At 44.3% G+C, this 16,789-nt stretch overlaps 1 protein-coding gene and 1 non-coding gene across 3 annotated transcripts; both read left to right on the plus strand.

The window, feature by feature from the left end:
• The first annotated feature begins 8,220 nt into the window (after positions 1-8,220).
• On the plus strand, positions 8,221-15,588 carry EIF5 (eukaryotic translation initiation factor 5). 2 transcript variants are annotated; one of them, XM_032690393.1, is made up of 13 exons: positions 8,221-8,343; positions 8,514-8,706; positions 9,992-10,188; positions 10,733-11,012; positions 11,249-11,330; positions 11,558-11,730; positions 12,029-12,140; positions 12,797-12,936; positions 13,309-13,467; positions 13,646-13,807; positions 14,029-14,193; positions 14,403-14,537; positions 15,189-15,588. In XM_032690393.1, exons 4-13 carry the CDS (start codon positions 10,941-10,943, stop codon positions 15,279-15,281), a joined length of 1,293 nt encoding a protein of 430 aa, XP_032546284.1. In that variant the 5' UTR covers positions 8,221-8,343; positions 8,514-8,706; positions 9,992-10,188; positions 10,733-10,940; the 3' UTR covers positions 15,282-15,588. The 2 variants fall into 2 exon arrangements, with proteins under 2 accessions (XP_032546284.1, XP_032546283.1); XM_032690392.1 differs by lacking the exon at positions 9,992-10,188.
• Positions 12,473-12,597, plus strand: LOC116789112. Its single transcript, XR_004357895.1, has one exon. It is a non-coding gene; the product is annotated as a small nucleolar RNA SNORA28 (small nucleolar RNA).
• Positions 15,589-16,789: the final 1,201 nt, after the last annotated feature.

Genomic DNA, 16,789 nt, shown 5'->3' on the forward strand with positions numbered 1-16,789 from the left:
CAGGAGTTTCTGCTGGGACATATTATGAGGAGATTTTTCAAAGCAAGATTTAAGAACAGAATACTGTCTGTTCATGCCTTAGCAGCATGGAAGCACAATGACAGGCCCTCCAAAAACCTTTAAATGTAGTTAGTGTAAGTGAGAAACGGACAAGATAAAAGATACAGAACAAGGGTTAAGACATACGGCTTTTCACAGCTCTGGCACAGCTCTCCCATCAAGTGATGCATGCCAAGCTTTCAAAAGTGCTCAGAGCAAATGGCTGAAGCTTAGTTGGTCCTGAGTAAAGGCTTACAAATTTGACTCATTTTATCTGATATTTTATTTATCTGTTGAGAAGCAGTCATTAATTATCGCCCTATGAAAGAGACCATTGTGGGAAACCCATGATTAGTAACTCTCCTTTGTTTGGTGTGCTCTTATTAGCAGGTGTTTTGGAAGAATATATTGCACAGCCTCTTGTGCAACAGTCCTGTGCAGAGTTCAGAGATGCAGGGAGACAGACCTCCCCAACACTGATCACGTAGGTTGGAATCACTACAGCAAACACAGCACTATTTGCAGACCTGGAGCACAAACAGGCAAAAATCAGGCAAATCTGCCACAACCCAAAGTTAAACTACCTCTTTAAAACCTCTGCCAGGGTAAGAGAAGACCTGAGTGGTTTACTCCATAGCAGGAGACAAGGAGGTTTGTGCTGACTCTCGAGCAACCCAGCTAGCAGGCTGGGACTTAGCCCACCACGACTTTGCCTGCTTCCCGGCTGCTCCAGGAACAGAGTAAGCTGGGAGTGATCTGCCTGCACACACCACAGCATATGCCTCCCATGCACCCAAATTAGCACAGTGCCAACAAGGGGCAGGGGCCAAATCATTCACCCTCCTGCCCACCTGAACATTTTTCAGTGTGCAGAATGCAGTGGCTCAGGACTCTCTGCAGAGGAAGCAGTGGGACTCCCTCGCATCTAGGAGAGGAGGAATTTCAGGCTTCATCTCTGTGACTCAGCTGTTTACTGTAAGTCTCTCTGGGAGCAGCGGTGGCACTGAGATTCACAATTCACTATCAATAAAATAAAAAGAAGTTTTTTCTAGCTTGTGCTAGTAAGCATCCTTCAGAGCACATAGACTCACACAGAGACTTACCCTCACAGCAGACAGAATAAACTATCAAAACCCCTTGTCGCAGCATTCCTTGTCTCAGTGCACCAGGAAAAAAAAAAGGCAAGCAGGGAAAATAAGAGCTTTCTTCAGCCACAGTAGATGCAACTCATCAAAAGAATTGGATATCTGCAAATTAAAAATAACTATTTATAAGCTATCTTTGAAGACAGAACTATTATATCTATATGGCCATAATCAGGGATAAGTGCACAGAGCCACTACCAGGAAAGGTGCCTCAGAAGTAAAGTCTCTGAGTTAAACTGGCACATTATCCACTGGTATAAAGTACTGCATCTCCATGGACTTTAATGAGCTCACATACATTTACATATGACCTTCTAGATCCCACCTGCACCCACACACCCTCCCTAACTTCGTCTAGAACAGAGAATTCATCCATCACCTGGTCATCCATTAATCTGTCAAATGTGCAAACAATCAGAAACGAGAGGAGCTGTGTATTTATTACGCATTTCTGAATAAGTCATGCCAAATATCTAGGACAAACAATACATTAAGCCCTAAAGAACCCTCTGAAAGCTTTTTGCCTGCTGGAGGCAACAATGAAAAAGTAACATGATAGAAAGGGAACAGTAAATCATTCATGAGAATGATTAAAAACAAACTGTGGGTGAGGTGCAGCAAAACACTAAAACCAGCCAGCATATTCTTCGAGTATCTCATCTTTTAGAGGATCAAGTGGTTGTGAGGAACTTTTAGAAGTACTACTTTGTGTTCTTTACTGCAAAGAAGACATACCAGATATAAAATCCATGGAGAACTGTACAACCACAACTTACAGCTTATTCAGATGCCCCATGACTACAGCAGGCACTGAAGCAAAAATGCTACTCTACTTGAAATTACTTGTGCAAACAAGGCTTAAGAAAAAGGCATGTTAAGGACACTGGTGAAATAAGTATAAATTAGACTCCCAAGTGCTGAATAATGCTTTGTACCAGTGAATCTCACATGCACACAATCATTTTGGAATCCTAAAGACAAGTTCTGAAAGAATTACAGCACCAAAATATTTACAGCTACCACATAATGTAATTCAGTTGTTGGTGCCATAGTTTCCTATATGAGTGTGGTAGCCACAAATCATGTCATCATTAACATTTCTTTTACATCAATTCAACTCTATGAAAAGGCTTGTTTCAAGAAAGCTTGTTTCCTAAGACTATCTCAAGTAAAATTTCAAAAACAATTAATGTGGATAAGATTTTTTTTCTTCAAATAACACCCTTGAGCTTCAAGGAAAAATTCAGCCTACATTATGCCTTTGAGCCTTCATTGGCCCAACTTGGTGTCTTAGAACTTTTGAAAAAAATGTTCTGGAAATAGTTCAAGGCAGTAAAATCCTTGTCAGAAAGTTCTGCCTTCAGTGTTTCCTGAGTCGTTCTCAAAAACAGAAATCTACATTAGGTCAATAAAATCATGCCAGAATTTACAGTCAACACCATGCTTGGCCTGGATTCATATTTGAGAATATTTTTAGCCTCGTTTCTTAAACAAGTAAGATTCATGCAATGGTGGAGTGTGTGTTCATGTGTGTGCATGCACGTGCCTGTCTCTTCAGCCCCATTTATCTGTTCCTGAACCCACTAGATAATTCCAAATACAGTGACATTCATGGGTAGAGTGAGACATTATTAGTTCTTCTAGCCAGCTTTTATTAGGCATCAAAGAATCCCCATGGGTCAAAACCAGACTTAATTTATTACACCACCCTTGGAAACCATGTGTGTTATCAGCTATTTTAACGTTGCTACTAGTCTATGTACTACCCTAAGCATACATAACACTTGGCATGTGCAAACCATAGGACAAAGTTTCTGCCTCTATTTTCATATTTTAAGTACCACTCCCCCTGCTTTGTTTTTCAGTTTGGCAAATAATTTACTTTAGGAATATAAATATTTGAGCTGCAAACCACCAGAGCATTCAAAGACTTTGGCACTGCATCCCAGTCATGTATTATTTGCTTCATTACAAAAGGTAATCCCTGTGTTTTTATTAGGAAGCTCACACCAGCTGTTCTCGGGCTGATGACAAAATATACCAAACAAGCAGCAAATTCTCAACCATGATGTACAAATTCAACACTACCCACTACAAGACCTGTAGTTTCCTGAAAAATACCTTCAATGTTGCAAGAGAGGCAACTCTCTAAGGATTTAAAATTAGACTTTGGAGGTAAAAAACCTATGTTTTCTATAATGTGCTGTCTGTTTCTAAAAGCACAGCTCTGCCCTTCCAGGCAAGCAGCACCTTCAAAGGTTTTGTTTTGGAGAATACAAAGATTTTCCTTTGCCTTCAAAATAGCCTTTTCTTTTGCTTTCAGCACAAGCATCAGGGATACCTTCTCCTCTTCTAGATCTGCCAGCAGAAGCACAAACATCATGCCTGGCTGGGCCTCAGTACTGCCTCCAAACGCCATCCCTCCCAGCAATGCCCTTGTATTGCTCTAAAGCAAAGAAACTCCTCCATGCTCGAATGAGTAGAACAGATGAGCTAAATATGCTGCAACCAGCAGTGCAGACCCCTAGAAACAAGCTCAGCAGCCACATTTATGCTCACAGGAGAAGGGCTTTGAGAGCACTTAAGATCTTCAAGGTCTCCCCAGACTGGGAGGAAGTTTGGAGATAGAGTCTCAGTACCAGGGGCTACCACACCTTCATCTTAGAAAAAGTAGAAAGCCAACAGGCAACTCTAAAACCTCATTACTGTTTGTTACTACTTAGAGTTCACATCTGCTGAGAAATCAATACTGATAATCACAGCACTGGTTGCCAGACAATCAGAAGCCAAAGGAAAAGGATGAAAGAGGATTAATCTGTGAAGGTGTTGGCAAAGCACATGACAGCTGCAGAGGACCTGAGCAATTTCTGTAATGAAATGGAAATGAAAGTGTAAATTGCTAAAACGGTACTGGAAGAGAGATTTAACTCAATGCACAGGCAGATTCTGAAAGCCTGTGCTATGACACAGGTTATTCTGAAGCCTGGCTATGACAAGTAGCAGGGAAATGTAAATGCAGTGGGTACTAATGGGCATAATGAACAGGCAGGTAGCTTTGACAGCATGTTCTCAGCTGGAAGCTATATTCCCAGGGACTCCTTATCTTCCACATCCACTTCTTTCAGCAACCATATAAATGTAGCAGGCAGATTTGTCAACCACAAGCATGCGAGTGCTGCATAATGCTATTGGCTGCCAGTTAGGCCCGTAGCCAAAGCTGCTGTCTGGACAAACTGAGAAACCTGGCTTCCCTGATTCCTATCGCCAGCACATCCACCTACTTCTGAGACACACAAAGAAAAGACAGGTCTCCAAGGCAGGGACTTCGCTGCTATCAAATACTAGTTTATATTCTGCAGAGAAGCTGTTTGCCTCCCCTTGCTGAGGTGACTCCCTTACATAGGCAGATATACAGGGAGGGCAGAGGGAACCTCACTGTGTCTATTGAGGACAACAAGAGATTTGGAGCAGAGCTTGCCTCGTGCTGTCAGCTGACACTGAGCACATTCAGAGCACTCACTCCCAAACACTAGCTGGGAGATTTTAGCATTTCTGCATAGTAAAAGAAGCAACAAAAACAACTATCTTAAATAATGGCTACCTGTGTGTCTAACGTCATACACTTGCTCTCTTCTTTTTCTCTGTTTACTAACTCCTGAACTACTACTAATAGCTAACAAGAATGATGGTGTTACAGAGCATGGAAAGGAGAGCATTTCACAAAGTGAGTCTCCCCAGGATGACCAGTGAGGTGCTGAACAGCAGTGACTGTGGAGCTCCTGAACAGTAAAACCAGCATTAACCTCTGCCCCTGTGACTGATCAATGTCTAGTGTAAATCCCGATGGATTTTGGACCCACTCTTCCCCAAACGTTGCATATTCCAACCTGGCATGTAAATAATTAAACTTTCTCTACACATTGCCAAGATAGGAAGAAGAAAGGCTATTTCTATTCCACTTAACTATAGATAATCTTGACCCTCCTTCCATCTCCTGAAATTACTGAAATTACAGCCAAAACTGTGAAGATGGCACAACAGGGAATCCCTTACTCAGATGCTCAGGGTTCCTGCCTTCACTGGGCAAAACAAGAGCTCTGAACCAGCCCCTGGGAGATAACACATACAGCTTAGAGCAGAGACAAAGCATTCTCCAAGGCCAAGGTTACTGAATGGGTACTGAATTAGCCAGCCACGTCACTGCAGAGGACAAACTCAAGGAGTAAACCACAGACAGGACAAAAAGTTGCCAATCAGAGGTACAAAGACATGTGATTACAACACCAATTTTTTTGGATTTTAAATATATTAAGATCTTTGATAGAATTTTATTTTGCTTCGTTACCACAGGCATTGATTTTTTGTTATTTCCAATAAAAACTGACTAAGGTAACATAGAACAAACTTAGATTATTCAAGGCTGAATGGAGCAATAACAAAACATTTCTGTGATAAGGAAATGCACCCTAAGGTCCACCGTGGAAAACTTTCTATTCTCAGACATTAAACCACTTGCAAAACCTGATTTACTAACGCCATTTCAAACATCATGATTATGAAAGTATATCTAAAACCTGCTTAGTTTCCACCAAAAAAATGCAAAACACACAAGTGGTCTGTATTTTGAAGATCATACAAGCAATGTAAACTATGAACTTCAGGATTCATAAACCCATGATATTTTAAAGTGGGAAGAGAGAAAAGATTTTTCTGTCTTGTCCAAGCCATGAAATATTTAAATGAGCAAACTGCAAATATTAAGATTCAGTAAAAAATATTTGAGATCTGACATTTAATACTAATGAATTTTCTATTGAGAAAAAAATCAACAACTAGGCACCAAGAAGTCATTAATCCACAATTTTAGTCTCGTTTGTATAATCCAGGAGAATGTCATATGACTTCACTGGGATGGAGCCTGCTTTTTGCAGAAGAAATACCATCTTAAAAGGTACCTCTTTAACTAAATTATGTCAATTTATATACTATATATTTTAAAAAAATCTTTATTTATGCTACTAATTGTAACTGTTCAGAGTTATTCATTATGTAAAATAGCACCAAATCCAGGGTCTCCTTTCTCTTTAGTAGCTCACTAAAGTGGTGTTGGCAGCAATAGGCTTTAACACTTGTAATTTATTAACCCCCTAGGTGTTGTAAAATGGAGCTAAAGCCACAGACAGGAGGCATTTAGCAAGTTATTTGTGCAGCATATTTTCACAGCAAAGGATTTCCTGCTGTGCTTTTCTTGCCTCCCACTTTTTTTATGACTTTTTTCCCCTCGAGACATTTTTGGAGATGCTTCAATATTTTGCCCTAACGCTCTTGCTCACATTTCAGAAAGTGTTGTGTGTTTATCAAGGAGATAAATAACATATCCTGAAGAATTTTTTAACTTTTTCGAATGCAGACAGTGAAGTCCAAGACAAACTCGCAAGGGGGACTCTGCATCCCTGGAAGTTTTCAACTCCAGGCTGGATGGGGCTTTGAGCAACTTGGTCTAGTGGAAGGTGTCTCTGCCCATAGAGGGGGGATGGAACGGGATGATCTTTAAGGTCCCTTCCAACCCAAATTATTCTATGATGTTTTACAGGACAGTGTCCTGGCTACAAAGACCAGCTATTCTGAACGCTGAAAGGAGACATGTAACGAGGGCAGCTGCCATCACATAAGAGGGTCTTGTTAGAAAGCACTGAGATGAGCACATTTTCCTCTGTTGCTCCAGCTGAGAGAACAAGATCTTTTATTGTTGTGTGCCACCAGAAGTGTCCAGAACGATAGCCCAGCTTTTATGATTTCTGTTTATGTCACTTTCATATTTGAATGCAGTTCTTCTGCATATCAGACCAAAAATGTTCCAAGATGAACTTGAACAGGAGGGGTGTTTCCTGTGACCACATCGATGTGATATCAAAGTCAGCCAGGAAACCTATGCTTCAAAACTAACTTCAGGCAGGAAGAGATTTAGAGTATATAACATTATCTAATGTCACTACTAGTTTTATTGTTGCTCCCTCTCTTTTCCTCTATACACCCACAGAGCCATCAAAAATCTTTACAACATTATTCAGTAAGACAGTGACAGGAACCGAGGAGCATTGTTCTGCTGGGGAGTGTTTAAAGAGGCGAGAGAGCTGCTTCACCAATCAATTCATAAAGTCAGGAAAAAGTTCTTTGCCACTTGAACGTTATTGACAATCTAAAATACCCAAAATACGTAGTTCTTGGGATACTGCAAGAGGGCAGATGGAAGAAGATGGGAAAGGGTAACAGGGAAGAAAGGACCAAAGTTTCCTGCTTTTTACATGAATGTAAATCCAAAAATGCATTTCACCCAGGGTCCCAATTCAGCTACATAGGGCTGGCAACACTTTTATATAAAGAATAGGGTATGTGCATACGACAATTGTGTCATCCTTTGTGAGGCAGCCCAGGCACTGAGAGCCACCCATCGCCGAGTCTTTATGACACTGAAGTTAAATAACAGGCTCTTCCCTGCACCCTGAAAGCCGGATGTACAGGAAAAACACAACTTATTCAGAAGTTTAATTGCTTTAAATCATTTGTGACATAGTTACAGTGATGTCAAGCATTCAGTCACTGCCCTCCAGGCAGCCGGTCGCCTCCCCGGCAGGGAGGGCAGCCCTGAGGGGCAGCCGAGGACGGCGAAGTCTCTCCGCACACGGGGCAGTGCGGTGGGGCTGGAGGGGGCTCGGGGCCCCCTAGGAGCCCCCTTAGTCCCTCAGAGTCCCCTCAGCCTCTCGAAGCCTCCTCAGAACGTCCACAGCCCCTCAGAGCCCTCGCAGAGGCCCCCAAACCCCCCCGACCCTTCAACCGCGGCTCCTCCGCACTGACTCAGCCTACGCAGCTCCCGCCCCCCCAGCCCGTCCAGCGCTCTCTCGCGAGACTCGGTCGCTGTAGACGCGATGTCCTTTGGGGCACAGGCAGGGGGGAGGGCGAAGGGGGCGGGAGGTGAAGCCAGGGCTGCCTTGATTGATGGCAGTCTTCACCAATAGACGGTGGGAGCTGCGAGGTTCCGGCCAATAGCTCCGCTCCGAGGCGAGCGGGGAGCCAATGGCGGCGTCGGTGGGCGGGGCGCGCCGCTGGCTGATTGATCCCAGCTCTGGCGTTGTTCAGTCGGAGCGAGAACATTCTAGAGGTGAGTACGGGGCAGCCATTGCCGGGTCCCGTCCGCCGCCCCCTCCTGCCTCGGCTGCGCGCCGCCGCCGCCTCTCCCTCCCCCCTTTCCCTCTTCTCCCCCCTCCTCCTCCTCCCTTTCCCTCACAGGTGCCGCCGCTAACGATGCCCCTGATTGTGTCTTGCCCGCAGATTGCCCGGCGCCGCTCTCTCTGCTGATACCGCCAGCCCCAGGACGCCGGGACCCGGAGGTTGCGGCGTCCGCCTCCGCTTCCCTCTCCGCCTGGATATAAGCGCCCCCTCGGCCCTGTTCTCCTTGCACAATCGGCTTCGTCGCAGCCCGGGGCGAGCAGCGTTGGGTTTATGTCTTTATTGGACGAAAACGGTGAGTGTTAGTACTGGGGTAGGGCGGGCGAGGGCAGCGGGGTGAGGCTGTGGGGAGCGGTTTGGGCTGGGCTGGGGCCTTGGCTTGTCGGTAAACGGCGGATAATGGGAAGAGGCTTTTGTGTAACGAAGCGTCCCGGACCTTGAGGAGAGGGGGGAGAGAAGAGACGGCGGGGGGGGAACAATTAAAATAAAAATAAAACCGCTAGAGCTTCACTTGCCGGGTTTTTGCTGGTTGGTTGGTTTTTCTTTTTGGTGAGGCTTCTTTGGGGTTTGCTTCCCCCCCCCCCCCCCCCAGTTATTTATTTATTTTCATGCCGCCGCCATGCGACGAGACAAGATGGCGGCGGCGGGGCCGCGCCTCCCGCGCTGTGGGGAGGGGGGGGGGGGCGGTGGCGCAGTTCCCGCGCATCGCGGGGGGGGCGCTCGGCCCCCGCCCCCGGGGGGACACTCGGGGGGCGGCCCTGGGGTGGAGGGGGGGGGCGGCCCTGTGATGAGCGCATGCGCGGCTGGGGGTGCCCCCCTCCGCCCCCCCCCCCCGCAATCTCTCGCAGCGCTGACTCAGTGCTTTAATTGCTGCATTTATGACTCATCACGAGCGGGGCGGGGACGCGGCGCTGTGCGGCAGGGAGCGGGTCTCGCCTTCCCGCTCTTTCCTCCGTGCGAGGCGTATGGGGGAAGGTGGTACTTGGGATGAGGTGTCCTAAGGACCAGGAGAGGGAGCTTCAGCCTGCGGCAGACAAAAGCGGTAATCTGGAAGGAGGGGAAGCGCCGCGCTCGTTCTGGGTGCTCGGTCACCGATATAGCTGCTGCCGCAAACGCGTGGTCAGGCTGCGCGGTGGTTCTTTTTAGTCATCCCTGGGGAGGGAAACCTCGTGTTCGAAACAGAGTCCGCGGTGTACTTTTTGCTGAGGAAGGGTAAAACTGCGTCTGTGCTAATGTAGAACACAAGGCTTATACAAGTCTTAACTGCTTCTGTGTAAGAATTTGTAAACCTGACCAGAGGGACTCGGATCATGTTGCATCATAGATGTGCTCTTACGTGTAAATACTAAGAAGGCTACTTTAATGTGTCAGCGCTTCTGCCATTAATGATAACATGATGACGTGTCAGAGTAGCCATGCTCTGTAGTCAGGGTTGCCTGTGTAGTCAGCCAGTTGTGGCTTAAGTACTTAGATCTGATTATAGAGGCACATGTTAATTTAAATATGTAAATACTGCTGAAGGCAACATTAATAATAGGATTCATCCTCCTTCCCCTTCCTCCCCCTCCCCTTCCCACAAGAAAAAAAATCATCTGGAAAAGCTGCTGCACTGCTCTGTACCTCTGCATTGCTAGGCTTTCTACAGTGAAGCAACTTCTGTCAGACTTTATCAGGCTTACTGTTAAGTCAGAACTCAACAGAAGCTGCTATGAGAATCCATAAGTGAGAGGGAGAATTACGTAATTTTCAACTCTTTTCCACTCCGATCCAAAAGCTGGTAAGCCATGTAAAAACTATGTTGGGCTACAGATTGCTGCTGCTTCATCTTACTGATATTTCTCAACATTGTGATAGACTTCCGTTTGTGTGATAGGTTCATCCTGTGGTGTGGAATTTGAATCTGATTTCCAGATCTTTCTCCTGATTTCTTCTGCCCTGCCACATGACCCTTATGGTGCAAGATTCATGGGTCTCCGTAATAAAACAAGCGGTGTGCCCTTCCTTACTGATCCCAGAACTCCTGCAGGGGTTAATTGTACAGAAAATAGTCTTAAGCTGTTCATTAGGTTTTGGATAGTAAGAGAGGGTGGAAAGCTTTGTAGGTGTAGTTAAGGATAAATTCATTAGCAGTACAATCCAAGGTTGCGATTTTCAGTTCCATAGGTTGAAGAAAGTTATAGCATAAAGAACATACTTCCTTTTTTTTTTTTTTACCCTTTTTTTCACCCCAAATATAATCCCTTACGTAGCTTTGTAGCAAGAGCGGATCGATGCGCGTTAAGCTAAAATGAATTTTTTGTTCTCTTTCTTAATTCTTGCAGAGCTGTTGCGCAGCCACTGGTACCTGTATTGGGGAAACATAGCATACAAGCAAGAACCTTACAGCCTCAGTGGCGAAAATTTTTTCATGTCAGAGACCGAGAACTCTTGCAGTCGTTTATGTCATCCCGTCTTCTCCAGACAGAAGATACCAAAAAACTGCAATCAAAGATCTCTTCATCTTATTGATAAAGCTACTAATAAGGCAAAATGTCTGTCAACGTCAACCGCAGTGTTTCAGATCAGTTCTATCGCTACAAAATGCCCCGTCTGATTGCCAAGGTAACTTCCTAAGCATTGGTGGGAAGCACTCCACTTGCTCTCCCAAGAGGAGAAAGAGGTGTGAGATAATGATAATACTTGGCCACTCAAAAGGCAGGGACGGTGTCTGCTTGTTTCTGTCCAGACTAAGGAGCTGCAATTCTCAGCAGAATTCTGGTGTAGTTAAATGGGGAGGAATACACACTGGGTTTGACTGTTGCAGTCACTTGACTTGGAATACTATTTGTTTTCTTTAGGTGGAGGGCAAAGGAAATGGAATAAAGACGGTTATAGTCAACATGGTTGACGTTGCAAAGGCGCTTAATCGGCCTCCAACGTGTAAGTAGTGTGGAGTGACACAGCATTTTTAATGCTTTTGTGTTTGAAGTGGTAGTGTTACATAGCTAATAAAGCATTAATACCATTCTTTAAAGATTGGTAAGAAAGAAATGTGATTATCTCAGGATGAAATAATGAACAGAAAGAAGCAATAGCGTATTTACTGGCTGTTTAAAAATCAGATCGAAGATACAAGGGAGTTGGTGTTTACTGTGCTTTCTCTACAGATCCTACCAAATTTTTTGGTTGTGAGCTGGGAGCACAGACCCAGTTTGATGTTAAGAATGACCGTTACATTGTCAATGGATCTCATGAGGCGAATAAGCTGCAAGACATGTTGGATGGATTCATTAAAAAATTTGTTCTCTGTCCTGAGTGTGAGAATCCTGAAACTGATCTGGTGAGTGCTCTCTTCTCTTATTAATGGTGACACTATGGAAACACTTCATTAGATGTTTGTGCAAGTGGTGCAAAGTTTAAAGCTGACTTGAATATGAAAAGAAAACCCAGTACACATGCTTGTGCTCTTTGGGAAAGTTTTAAATCTATAACAGTTCAAAACTACTGAGCTAAATTGCTACTACTTAACTTCCTCTGTGTTAATCCTGTGGAGATGATAATGTAAAAGTCAGGTTTAGGCTTTAATGCATAATTGTTTTGTAAATGAAATGTTAACTGAAGATTGTTCTCTCTTGCAGCATGTCAATCCTAAGAAACAAACTATAGGTAACTCTTGCAAAGCCTGTGGCTATCGAGGCATGCTTGACACAAACCATAAACTCTGCACGTTCATTCTCAAAAACCCACCTGGTAAGTGCCTTTCCTTACTTGCTGGGAGTAAAGAGAACTTCTGTATGAGTGCTGTTAGTGAAAAAGAAAAATAATTAGCTCACAGCTAGTTGAAGTGTAAAAAGGCTCCAGCCTACTCCTAGAGTATGTTTGGGGATCAGGATGGAGGAGCTGTGCTCTGTCTTTTTCCTCGTCATGCTGTGTCCTCCCAGGTAGAACTATTTGTGAAGAGCTGGATTTACCCGTGCAGGACAGCTTAGGAGGAGGAAAGGTAGTTAGCAGTAGCTCTTGGCAGTTCCTTAGAATCGGTGTGAAGTAAAAGAGTAGGAAGTAAAAACGGTAATGTTCTGTGCAAGCAACACTCTGTAGTAAGCATCTAAGTTGCCTGCTGCAATTTAAGCTTGCTAGAATAGAAAAGTCTAACCTATTCCAGGGGTCTCTGCTTTGTGAGGTCACCTGTTATATAGACTTGGACAATGTTGGTGAGAATAAGACTGTGACTGGAACCAGGAGTTTCCCTGCCAGATGTACATCTGCCCTGAATGTATTTGGGGATTGGTACTACACATAACTTGCTGCTAATGAAAGCATCCAGACCCGCATAGGGATTTGGCAGAGGTGCAGGGATTTTGTAGCCTGCTCTAGTTCATAGAACAAACATTAAAATTCACTTGCAGAAAGTGGTGACACTGGTACAGGAAAGAAAGAAAAGGAGAAGAAGAACAGAAAAGGCAAGGACAAAGAGAATGGTTCTGTGTCCAGCAATGAGACACTTCCACCCCCACCACCAGAGGAGATTACTCCTCCACAGGTTGTGGTAAGTAGAAGGGAAAGTGGGGAGATAAGGGTGTGGTGTCTTGTTCTGATTTAAAACTTAAAAATTACTGGCATTCCCTACTGGTCAACATTGCACCAAAAGCTCTTACTGTCTCCAAAACTTAAATGTTGGAATATATAGAGAGAGGTAAAACTGCACTTGAAGTAACCTTACAGAGGGTTATAAACTAATGTCTAGCTTCAAGTTTCCATTACTTCTTTCCCTTTTTCTGTGGCCTTTGACTTGCAAATTGTACTGTAAACCTTTCTTTAGGTTTTTAAAAATGCTCTGAAGTTGGTATCATTTCTACTCTTGCCTATTACTAAAACTGCAGTAACACTGTGAATCTCTCGGTTTGCTTTTGTGTTTTAGGAGGAGGAGGATGATGATGACTGGGGTGAGGACACAACAGAAGAAGCCCAGAGGCGTAGAATGGATGAAATCAGTGACCATGCAAAGAACCTCACGCTTAGTGAAGACTTGGAAAGAACTGTGGAGGAGAGAGTCAACATACTGTTTGATTTTGTGAAGGTAACTATTCTCTGGTTGTTTGCTTTAGTGGTATAAAGTGTTTGTAAGGAAACTAAAAGCAGCATCTCTAAGCTTCTGTCAAAACACTGGTTTTGCCAGCAGTGGGAGGGGAAGGGTGCAAAGGGCGCAGACCTCAAGTGGCATTAAAATGTTTCTCTCTGTACCCGTTTCCCTGTAGAAAAAGAAGGAAGAAGGTGTCATTGATACTTCAGACAAAGACATTGTAGCAGAAGCAGAGAGACTGGATGTAAAGGCCATGGGCCCGCTAGTTCTCACTGAAGTCCTTTTTGACGAAAAGATTCGTGAACAAATAAGAAAATACAGACGTCACTTCCTTCGTGTAAGCAATTCCTTCTTCTGCACTCACTGTTCTGAGCGTTTTATAGCAATGGCTTGGCACTGTGAGGAAGAAGACTTACTGTAGTGTTTTGCTTTTAAACTGCTCCTTACTTAGGGAGAACTGCTGGGAGGGATAGTGTGAACTGCTGTAAACCTTGTAATTCAAGGTTCAAAGAATTCAAAAAGCTAATTGAATCCCTTTTGTGTTTATCACAACTCTAGTTCTGCCACAACAACAAGAAAGCCCAGAGGTACCTTCTCCATGGCTTCGAGTGTGTGGTAGCCATGCATCAGTCTCAGCTTATTTCGAAAATACCACATATTTTGAAGGAAATGTATGATGCAGATCTTCTGGAAGAAGAAGTCATCCTTAGCTGGGCAGAAAAGGTAAAGGGTAGTGTGTTATGTACCTGAATGTAGTCTGTTGCATCTGGCTTCTGTGTTCTGGTGTGATAGCTTGTACTGAGAGAAACCTTTCCAAAAACGGGCTGTTCAAGGCAGCGGGTGAGTTTGGAGGTCCAAGTTGGGTTCTTGCTGTGTTTGGGTATGGTCTGGTGTAAACTCTTCAGCATTCAACCAAAGTCTGTGTCTTTCAGGCCTCAAAGAAATACGTTTCAAAGGAGCTTGCCAAAGAAATCCGTGTTAAAGCAGAACCATTTATTAAATGGCTAAAGGAAGCTGAAGAAGAATCTTCCGGTAATGAAGAAGAGGATGAAGATGAAAATATAGAGGTAGGAAAGGCTAGTTCATTGTCAGCTCCAAGGCTGCACTGTTTCCTGCATGTTTAAGTCTTGTAACCTGGTGCAATTTGAAACAGCTTCCTTGGTGTATTACTGTGACCGTTGGGAACTGGAGGAACACTATTCCTAGGGCTTGATCAGAGTGTTCTTGCTACACTACACTAAATGTAAGAGCATTTGGATAGCCCAAGACTGTCACTCTGGAATGGTACAGTCTCTTGCACAGTAGCAGCTCATGTAGTAGTAGAAGGTTGATGGGAGGTATCATGCAAAAAACTGCATGTTCTAAATGAGTTAGTGGGAGGATGTTTGTTAAAACAGATGATGAAAGAGTAACTGACCATTTCCCTCACAGTTTAGCCCTAGATAAAGTCTGTGAGTTACACTCCAGGTGGCTGTGGCTGGAACAAGTTTTGCATGTGGGTGATTTGGTTGCTCTCCTGCCAGTACTGTACACTTCTCTTCTTGGGTATGAGATCCTGCTTCCTGCAGATGCACATGCACAGCTCTGCCTTACAAAGCAGCATGTTAAGTGGGTCATGGACATGGCCAGGAGGGTGGTTGGGCGGGTAGGTGTTGCACTTAGTCCAGTGCTTAGTGTCAGTCAGTGCTGTAGTAAAAGCAAGTGTCTTGTCTCCACAGGTGGTGTACTCTTCAACTGCCAGTGTACCTAAAGTTGAAACTGTGAAGCCTGCAAACAATAAAGATGACGATATTGATATTGATGCCATTTAAAGTGATGCAACATAGCTTCCAGCACAGTAATGCGAACTTCTCTGCATTTTCTGCCAGAAGTGTGATTTGTATGTGCACAAACTGAAATGGCTTAACATCCTGCTACTCTTTGTACTCTAAAATGTATCTTTTTACTGTGACTGGTCTTGTGTAACTAAGCCTAATACCAAGGAGTCAGCACGTCAGTGAACTGATCTAGTTTGCAACTGGCATGTTCTATTTTGTTTTTCTAACTTGTGTTGGACACATACTTGGAGCACATTTATACAGTTGTGGAAATAAAGGATTTGGTTTTGGTCAATCTTCATTTGTGACTCAACCCCCTTATTGCTTTTCCAAGTAAGTATTTACACAGCTCATTGAAATCTGCGAAGTTGAAGACGCAACGACACTCTTGAATGAGACAGGAAAAAAAGCCTTAGCCTGGAGGCTGTTCCAGCACTGGAGATTTGAAACCTGGGCAAGAAGCAGGTGTTGAGTAATCTACAGTGTGTGGCTGCCAGCTTCTTAAAACAGAAGTCAGCTGTCTGCGTTCTGATCCTTGCCTGCTTTTTCCTTAAATATTTCCACTGGTGTTCACTGCAGAAGTTGGGTTTTGGTTTGGTGGGGTTTTTTCCTTCCCTGGAGTTTTCAACAGCTCCAGATACGGGACTAGAGCTGTGGAGCAGGTACTGCTGTAGTTGGTGTCAGGGTTGCTGCAGCACAGACATGTCCCACTCTAGTGTGATTTGGGGAGGGGGTGAGATCTGGTGCCTTGAGTGCAGGAGTCCCCAAAGCTGACCTGCTTATCTCTGGAAGTGAGTGTCCTGAAGGCCAGTGTTGAGGAATCGAATTCTTTGAGAAACAGGACAGAGAGAAAGCTGGTCCACTGAAATCAGAAAACAAGTGTGATATGGCAGGTGACAGGTAACTTCAGATCGGACAAAGGTGAAGATTGTGTTTGGATGGTTACATCGGGGTGGCTTGAGCGGCAGGTTCTGTTCTATGGTGGGGGTGTGAGTCTAGGAACTTGTGTGTGGCCCTAGCAGTGAGCTGTCACTTAGCACTAGCATATGTGGTGAACAGTATCAGAAGGATAGGGTGAAACCATTTGAAAGTGCCCTTTCATTTAAGGTGGAGGTTTATTGCAATAGTACGAAACCACGATTACAGGTTTTATTCTTGGCTTCTTCTGTTTAAAAGAAAATGTGTTCACCCCTGTGTTTAAACTGGGTTTGCATTTCCAAGGTGTCAATTCTCATGCGTGTTGGAAACATGGAAGGCATATTACTAGTCCCTGTCCTGTCTACCCTCTGAGGAATACACCTCTTCCTCCTCAGGCAGGCACACACCTCCTTCACGTAACTGTTGCAAGCACATCATGGCAAATGTTCGCCTGCCAGGTTGGAAGGTTGAGATCTTCTGAAAAAAATCCCAGCTGAACACAGCATGTCTGTTAAAAAGCTGATGATTTTGCCTGGTACTGCTATAGAAAACTCTATGGGCTGGGTTTTAGTCACATGGTAGCA

This window comes from Chiroxiphia lanceolata, chromosome 6 (assembly GCF_009829145.1).
Source record: "Chiroxiphia lanceolata isolate bChiLan1 chromosome 6, bChiLan1.pri, whole genome shotgun sequence".
Classification (NCBI taxonomy): domain Eukaryota; kingdom Metazoa; phylum Chordata; class Aves; order Passeriformes; family Pipridae; genus Chiroxiphia; species Chiroxiphia lanceolata.

Excerpts from the sequence above, each read along its gene's own strand:
- EIF5 (XM_032690393.1), top strand. The coding sequence starts at position 10,941 with ATGTCTGTCAACGTCAACCGCAGTGTTTCAGATCAGTTCTATCGCTAC. Across the intron at positions 11,013-11,248 it reads TGCCCCGTCTGATTGCCAAG|GTGGAGGGCAAAGGAAATGG; the intron begins GTAACTTCCTAA and ends TGTTTTCTTTAG. Across the intron at positions 14,538-15,188 it reads ATGAAGATGAAAATATAGAG|GTGGTGTACTCTTCAACTGC; the intron begins GTAGGAAAGGCT and ends TTGTCTCCACAG.